Genomic DNA, 8,381 nt, shown 5'->3' on the forward strand with positions numbered 1-8,381 from the left:
AGATTTTCTCCCTTTGGGCTTAGGTCCTTCCTGCTGGGCCTGACTGCTCCCTCCAGGGAAGACAACCTCCTTGGGCTCTGTTTTTGAAAGGCTTTGGGCAGGCTGAAGTGTGACTCTGGTGCCTGGCCTGGCAGGGCACACACACTGCCCCCTGTTGGTCATGGTGGGCGGCAGTGGAGGACGGAATTCAGCAGGCACTCTTGGGAGTCCTAGAAAAGGTACAGATGGGCCCAGTGAGGTCAGGGTTGAGGAAATGGGACAGCAGTAATAGTTGAAGCTAAGAAGTGGCATAGTAAAGATTAGCGACATTTTTAAGATCTTAATTCATAAAGATTTTATTTTTCTATCCTTCCCAAAGCAAACATAAGCAGTAAGTAAGCAGGTTGGGTGCATTTAATAAAACCAGCAATATTGGCAGCTACTGCCTGCCTATGCTGTGGGCTATTATTACAAGCTCTGGGTAAAATGCTGATCACACGCCACCTGGTAGAGTCCTTGACCTAGCTGCACTTTCTGACGCATGTAAACAGGCTTTCAGAGCACACGCGTGTGTCCAGGTGGGTCCTCGTTCACCCAATGGCCATAGTTTGCTGGTGTTAGTTCTACAATTGAGAGAGGTTCTGTCTCCCGGGGGACGCTCTCTGGGCTTCTTCCTGACGTCAGCTGATGCTCTGGGATCCCCATCCAGGGCCAGTTCCCGAGGAGAGCAGCCTCGGGCTGGGGGCAGCGGCAGGAGAGGCGGAGGGGCTCCTGGCTGCAGCTGCTGCTCAGGGCCAGGTGCTCTGCTGTCTGGTTCCTCCTCCGAGCTCGGGGGAGCCCGCCGGGTCCCCGACGTGCCCTGTGCGCAGCAGGTGCCTCCGGAGGCAGAGGGGACAGTTGAGGCCGGGGCTCCAGCGGCGCGTTCGTTGGTGCTGGACATTGTTCCTGGGGACAGAGCACAGGGGAGGCAGGCGTCAAAGCCGGCGGGAGAGCAGGCCTTCCTGGGGGCTGCCCTGTCCCCCTTCTTAACGCCCATAGCACGTGGGAAGGGCGCCACGGAGGAGACACCTGTCGGGCCAGAGCCAGGGAGCGGCCACCCAGCTCACAGAGGTCCGCTGGGGGAGGAGGCAGGGCGGGCGGGGCCCGCAGCCTGTCCCCAGAGGTGGCGCCTCCCGCGGGTCCGTTCCCGTGGCGCAGGGCGTGTGGGGTGGGGGGTCTCTCCGTGCTCTGCGCGAGGGCGGTCGCGCTGCCATCCCGGCCCAGCTGCCTGGGTGCGGGCTAGAGTCCCCGCTCTCTGAGCGACTCCTGGCCTCGGCGCGGGGGCGGAGGCCCATCCTCCTGGCGGAACCGCCGGTCGGCCGCGCCTTGGGATCCTGGGGTTATGGAGGTGACACCCTTAGAGGTAAAGGCGGGGCGAAGAGGCGCGGTGCCGAGAGCGGTGCACGCAGAGACCCGCGTCCCCAGAGGGCCCGCCCTCCTCCCAGTCATTAGAATGAACCCATGTGTCCCGCGCGCGAAGAGAAACTTCTCTGGAAATAGCTCTTTCTGGGTCTTGCTGGGGTTGCGCGTGGCCGCCCTGAGTGGTCGTTGCTGCTGCAAAGCTCAGAGCATTTTCCTTCGTGAGCCACGTGGCCAGTCAGGACCAACAGGGTCGGACGTTTGCCCTGAAGAATTGTGGCCCTGCAGACACAAGATCCCTCAGCCACGGCCACCCGTGGGCACCCCGACCGGGAACTCCACACCGGGCGGACCCCTGGCGATGCCTGCAAACTGTCCCTGGCTGAGGACTCTCCACAAGTCGTCCCAGAAGAGAAGAGAAAGCTGATGTCAGTAGTTTATTCCCCAGGGACCTCCTTAGGGTAAAAATCTGATGAGATTCTATGTGAGTTCTGAAAGAGTGGGTCTCCTCGGTGCTCAAAAGCTGGTCCCTGCCTTCCTCATGTGGAAGGCACTAGAAATGAGCTGGAGGGTGTATCCCTGGGGGGTGAGACCCTGTGGGCAGGGTGGATGGGGGAGGGGTGGAAGAGCAGAGGCCCCTCTGAGGTGGGCCTGTGCGGCAGATCCACAAGCCCTCACCCAGCTGTCAGTGGGACCCCATTGCGTAGACGGGCTGCCCTTCCTGCTGCCTTCTGGGGCATCCAGGCACCTCACCCCTTCCTCTCAGAACGGCTCTGCTCCTCTCTCTGCTACCAGCGTCCATGCTGATCCATGGTTTCCAGTCCCTGAGACTTCTTGGTCCAGCCCCAGGCTTCCTCTTGGACTCCTCAGTGCCACCTGCCCTCAGCTCTCTTGTCAGGCCACACGTTCCAAGGGGCGTTGGCTAGCCGGGAATAGGCCCTCTTTGGGTGAGCGGCCCACCCCTGTCCCATCAGGTAGGGCACAGAGAGAGGTGGTATAGGGCCCCCTGTAAGGACAGCCATAGGGCTGTACCTGGGGGAGCAGGTTAAGCTAGAAGGGAAAACTGGATATGGTGGGCCAATTGTCCAGCACAGAATTGACATGCAGTGAGCTAAGCTGTAATTATGACTTGGAGCTCCTAGATTTTTACCTCCTACTTAACCACTAAGGCACATGGTGGGCTTTAATAACAGATAGTGGTCACAGATGCTGAAGTTAAGGTCCCATTTTCCTGGGGAGGCATTTGGTAAGACCTAAAGGGCACATGGGGTCATCTTGTCTTTATTTCCTTTAATAGCTTAATTGAGACATATTTGCATACAATAAAGTTCACCTGTGCAAACTGTACATTTCAGTGATCTCCAGCCTAGTCACAGAGTTGTGCAGGAGTTCTCACAATCAGTTTTAGAATATTTTTGTCATCCCAAAAGAAACCCTGTACCCATTAGCAAACTCCAATCTACTTTCTGTCACTACAGTCATACAATGTGTGGCTTTTGGTATCTGGTTTCTTTCACATAGCACAGTGTTTCTGAGGTTCACCCACGGTGAGGGTGAATCAGTGCTTCATTCCTATTTTATGGCCAAATAATATTCTACCACCTGGACCCAGGGTTATTTCGCCAGGTGAGCTCCATCTACAACCACACACCTACCTCGTCTGTGGGGAGCTTGAGCAGGACATGCAGAGCAGGAAGAGGAAGAGAAGCGCCACGAGGGCAGCCAGGCTCACCCAGAAGGCAATGACAACCGCGTCTGCCGGAGGGGGAGACGCACATCAGTCAGTGAACCGCACATGAGCCAACGGCGATGGGAAGTACGGGCCCCCAAGTACTGTGCAAACAAGGCCCTGAGTAGAGGTGTTCTCGCCCCCCCAGCCCCTCAGCTGTGGCCGTTGGGAAGATTATTCCATTGACATCAACCTGGGGAAGGAACAGGGTGGCAGAAGTGGCTTTTTCCCAGAGCAGGTAGCTGCTGGGCCAGTTTAGGATTATTGTTGAGGGGGAAACAGAGTGAAATTTAGTCAAATGATTTAGTCAGTCATGACTATGCAATGAAGCCCTCACAGAAACCCCTGAGGAGGGCTTATCGCTCTCTGCTCGGTTTGCTCCTGCTTCTCAGTTGGAGGGAGAGTTTCTGAACTTGAGGAACCAGACTGCCTCCACTTGCCGCTGAGCCAGGCCCCAAGCTCCCCAAGAATAGCAGCCCCTTTACTTGGGACCTTGCCCTATGTATCTCTTCATCTGACTGTTAATTTGTATCCTTTACTAGTAAAGGTGTTCCCTTGAGTTCTGTGAGCCCCTCTGGCAAATTAATCAAACCCAAGGGGGAGGTGGCTGGAACCTCTAACCTGTAGCCGGTAGGGCCGAAGCACAGGTTAGCTGCCTGGGCTTGCAACCAGCCTCGAGTTAGGGATGGAGGGCAGGCTTGTAGGACAGAGCCCTTAACCTGGGGAATCTGGTGCTGTTTCAGGGCAGATAGCATCAGAATTTAGTTGAGTTCACCCTGCTAGTGTTGAGAATTGCTTGGTGTTATGTGTGCGAAGACCTGCTCCTACATACTTAACACATGCTGGAAACGGATCCGGGAACCTGAATGGAGTAATACCTCTATGACTGCTGTGTATAGTACTGTTATTGTTATATGTGTATGTAACTAAACACACACCTGCAGTGTCAAAGACTCAGCATCTAGGGCTTTGGGTATAAAATCATATTTTACATCCTCTGTAAAAAATTTGGAACTAACTTCCTATGAAACTAAGACTTTGGACACAGAATAGTTTTTGAAGATGAATTTATTGAAAGAGTTAAATTTGTTTGGGGTTTCAATAAGCTAGGTGAGTTGCTTCAAATTGTTGGGGTCATATTTTTCATAGTCTGTATGTAAATTTGGGAGAAAGTCATTTTGTCCATCCCTAAATATGTAACATAAATAATTTCTATTAAAATGCCAATAAATGTTTACTCTTCATACGGGAGGCCCAGCCACTGTCCTGTCTGGCAAGTTTCCTCCCTGAGATGGTCTTTACTGGGTCTGGCAGTTTGGAGAGGAGTTTCTTATTTGACCTCACTTCTCTGCTCACTGGGCTGTAAATGTCCACCCCTAGTTCATGTGAGAAAGACCGTCTTTTCAAACCCACACAGTTTAGAGAATGATCCGCTCCTTCCAGAAATGGAAGTGATTTGCAGGTAGGAGTGGGGGCTGGGGAAGCTTGAGATGATAGGTTCTCAAGTTCTAAAGCTGCAAACAGTCTCCACACCCAAAGCAGGGGGAGAGTAGGGTGACAGAAGGAGATTTCTGGCTCACCAAAGGGTGTATCTGAGGCTGACTCAGAATTTTATTTAGTTTGTATTAATTTATAAAAGACTTCTATGAATGCAAGTCTCCATTTTGTCCAGATCAATATGCGTCTGAAGTTATGAACTTTTGACAGTGTATATGAGTGCGCTTTTATTTCAACCCAGCCACTTTCTCCCTGTCACTGTATGTCTTCCTTACTGTGAGCTGTATGGGCAAAAATCTGCATTTTAATTTCATGATATATACCTTGCACCAGAAAACACACCAAACCCGTCATCGTCCCAAAAGCTTTAGTACCATGCTTGGCACACACTAAGTGCTCAGCCAGCACAGATGTGTCCCTGGAGTTCTGGAATTTGTAAATGAAACTGGAGACAGGGGGTCTTCTAACAAGACATCCCAGATGCCTTTCCTCAAGGGCCTTGCCAGGGGTCTGCTCCTTCATTCATCCTAACATGCAAGAGGATGTCAGTCTAGAACGATTGTGTAAAGATCACCTTTCTTTTCATATGAAAAGCATCAGCGTCCCAGTCCTTCTAGAGTCAGACATGTGATGTGAGTGCACAGCATGGAACCCCAAGGGAAGCCAAGACCCAGGATAGACGAGGATGGCTGCTCAGTACTGAGACTTTGTTTTTGGTTTGATTTGCTTTTCATGCTCTTTTCCTCCACTGACTTGTTATCATGGCTGAGTAGATGGAAGAATCAGATCAGGGAAGACTATCCACCAGGTACCAAGTTACCCAAGAAATAAAGAATGGAGGGTAATGAGCAAAAGGTTGTTAGATCAGATTGTCCTCCCTGAGACCAGGAAGACTAAACATCAGTTGGTATTTTAAGTGACATTAGTAAGTCACACATCTTAGGGGTGGACATAGTTACTCCCCCAAATGTACACAGAGACAAGAGAAAACATGAAACCCACAATCTGAAGAAACTCACCTGGCTTATTGGAACCCCACACCAATCAAACTCTATCAAGAGATCTCTCTTAAAAGCATATTCTGCTCCCTAAGTGTCTTAGTTTTTAGCAGTTTCTTAGAAGATAACAGATACACTTTCCCCATGTCCACATGCACCTATGTGTGCAGGGTTGTGTTCCGGCTCACCCATGGCATCTGTTGGAGCTAATGAGTCATGTGGACCAACCCTGGCTCCCGCCTGGCTGCTGCCCCGGTTCAGGACTCACGTTTGTTGGCTTTCAGCTTCTTCTCATCCACGGGAAGGAGGTCCAAGTAGTCCAGGTAGTACTCGTAGCTGTAGTCCAGGGCAGAAGCATTGGGCCTGTGGGCCATGTCCGCAGTGCCAGGAGGTGGCACATCAGAGCTGCTGGAATCCCTATGCGGAGATTGCCTAAGTGATTTCTGTAGTCATCGCAGTGTGTCCATGGGTCTCTAGGTTCAAGGCCTGCCTGCTCCTCCTAGCTGTGTGGCTGAGAGAAAGGTCAGGAGGTTGTGCCTGACATCAGCAGGCGAGGAAAACTTTCCATCCTGTCTTTCCTTGATAAAACTCCAAAACAAACAGAGCTGCAAGGTGGGAGGTCCTGCTCCCAGAGCAGGTCGAGGGTGGCCCCTGCAGAGGACAGGAAAATGGGTACCCGGGCCCCTTGAAAGACAAGATGCTGAATACAGCTAGAAAGGACAATCGCTTTTTGCCTTAAATATTTAAAAGGATAATAAAATCAAAGCGAAAGCCTGGTGGTGCCCTTGACTTACATTAAGGCAGTTCTTGGTGCTGTTAAGCAACCAGCAAATCACTGGCTTAGATTCAACATCCGAGGGCAGAAATTGAGTGCTGTCAGCCCTGAGCTGGAGGCTCTCTCATGTACACAGAGCCAATTATGAGAACCCATCCCCACCCCCTCCTCAGTTGAGCACCCCCCCAGCTTTTAACTAAGCCCCAGAACCAGCCACTCAGCTGCACTCGCCCAGGCTGGAGAGGCTGTTTGCCTGGGCCTGGATCCCACCTGGACTGAGCTCCTGGGAAACAGAGCCCGAGGGTCACCCCAGCCCTTGGCTGACAAGTATGAGAAGGATTCCTCTGGGTTTCTGTAGGGCCTGACTCCAACTTCTGCACTTATCTTTCTAAGAGCTGCAGATGTAATCAAAAGGAACATTCCAAATATTTGAAATGAGCAAGACTAACTATGAGCAGAGCCCTGGGATTTAACCTTTGAGAATCAGTCAGGAAGTCAAAATACACAGAATTATGGCGCCTCTCCATCCAATATGCCAGCTTTCTAGTATTCTTGATTCAGGCCTCCAATGCCACAGTAAAGTGGGGCACTGATAGCGTAGACAGCCATGCCAGGTAAGCTAAAGCCCTCTGCTGGCTTCGATCCTGTACCCCTTGGCCTGCTTGCTGAGGCATTCCCTGGGGGCCGCTGCCCCTGAACTGAACTGCGGCATCTGGTCCTGGGTTTTCAAAGTGAGGGGTGAGAGGTCTCCCAGGTGTGCTTGGTCAAGAGGCAGTCGAGTGTAGGGGACAGGAGCACGGATTCTGGGCCCAACCGCAGACTTGGAAGCCTGGCTGTACCGCTTACCAGCAGGTGGCCCTGGGCAGGGGGCTCTGCTCCTCTGCAGCTGCCTCCCCATCTGTGAATTGGGGCCTCATCTCTTTGCTGTGGCCCACGGCCAGGACATGGGATTGCCATTGCTCAGGGGCAGGGTTTCAGGAGTGTATGGACTGTGCTCATCAGATTTGTGTAAGTAAATCTATGGATTGAAATTTTGAGGTTGGTGTGGGTTTAGAGGAGGATTTTTACATCTTTATGTAAACTTTCCAAAACTGAGGGATTATAGAGCAATGTACGTTTTTCTTTTTCTTTCTTTCCTTTTGTATTAGTCAGGATTCTTCAGAGAAATGGAGCCAACAGAAGGATATGTATGTATGCATCTGGAATTCTCAGCCTCCATAATTGTGAGCTAGTTCTTATAACAAATCTCATTGGAATTATGTATATGTATATATATCTCAATGTGTCAAGCTGGAGACGTGGAAAAGCCAGTGGTGCAGTTCACAGGCCTGAGAGCAGCAAACAGATGGCAGAGATGCCAGTCCCAGTCTGAAGGCCTGAGAACCAGGTGGGAGAAGACCGATGTGCCACTTTATGCAACCCAGGCAGAGATGGATTCAACCCTTTTACTCTAGTCGGGCCCTTAGTGGGACGGACCGTGCCCATCCACACTGGGGAGGGTCCTCTGCTTTGCTCAGTCCACTGACACAGATGCAAATCTCTTCGGGAAATACCCACACAGACACACCCAGAAACAGTGTTTACCCGCTATCTGGGCATCCCTGATCGAGTCAAGTTGACACATAAAAGTAATAATCACACCTCCCTCCCTTCCTTGATACATTTTCCTATGTAACGTAATTCCATTCCATTGGTTTGGAATTCTTCCCTCTACCTGAGAAAATACTGGTTGTTAAAATGAATTAATCAGTCTGGTAATAATTTTGGCTTTAAAATACCCATGGAAGTGCCCTGATAAAAAAACAAATTGTAAAAATATTTTCCCCTTTGACATTAGTAAGATTTAAAACTCCCATCAAGGTCAACTCTCCGAGATAATAATGACATATTTATATTAACAAATACCTCAAAGACCTTGACTCCTGGTACTGTTTGTCCTCCCACTTTAATTTATAACCGAAGCTTGAAGGCGACGTTGTTTTTCCTGGGGTGTTATCTTTTCCAG

At 50.9% G+C, this 8,381-nt stretch overlaps 1 protein-coding gene across 2 annotated transcripts; it reads right to left on the reverse strand.

Annotated features, from left to right (window-relative positions):
* Positions 1-308: 308 nt before the first annotated feature.
* Positions 309-6,339, reverse strand: LOC118966893 (melanocortin-2 receptor accessory protein-like). 2 transcript variants are annotated; one of them, XM_037014601.2, is made up of 4 exons: positions 5,870-6,339; positions 3,033-3,132; positions 1,086-1,352; positions 309-924 (listed from the first exon to the last, which is right to left on the reverse strand). In XM_037014601.2, exons 1-4 carry the CDS (start codon positions 5,973-5,975, stop codon positions 768-770), a joined length of 630 nt encoding a protein of 209 aa, XP_036870496.2. In that variant the 5' UTR covers positions 5,976-6,339; the 3' UTR covers positions 309-767. The 2 variants fall into 2 exon arrangements, with proteins under 2 accessions (XP_036870496.2, XP_073087528.1); XM_073231427.1 differs by lacking the exon at positions 1,086-1,352 and having other exon boundaries at positions 5,870-6,144.
* Between the last annotated feature and the right edge of the window lie 2,042 nt (positions 6,340-8,381).

This window comes from Manis javanica, chromosome 3, assembly GCF_040802235.1.
Source record: "Manis javanica isolate MJ-LG chromosome 3, MJ_LKY, whole genome shotgun sequence".
Taxonomy (NCBI): Eukaryota; Metazoa; Chordata; class Mammalia; order Pholidota; family Manidae; genus Manis; species Manis javanica.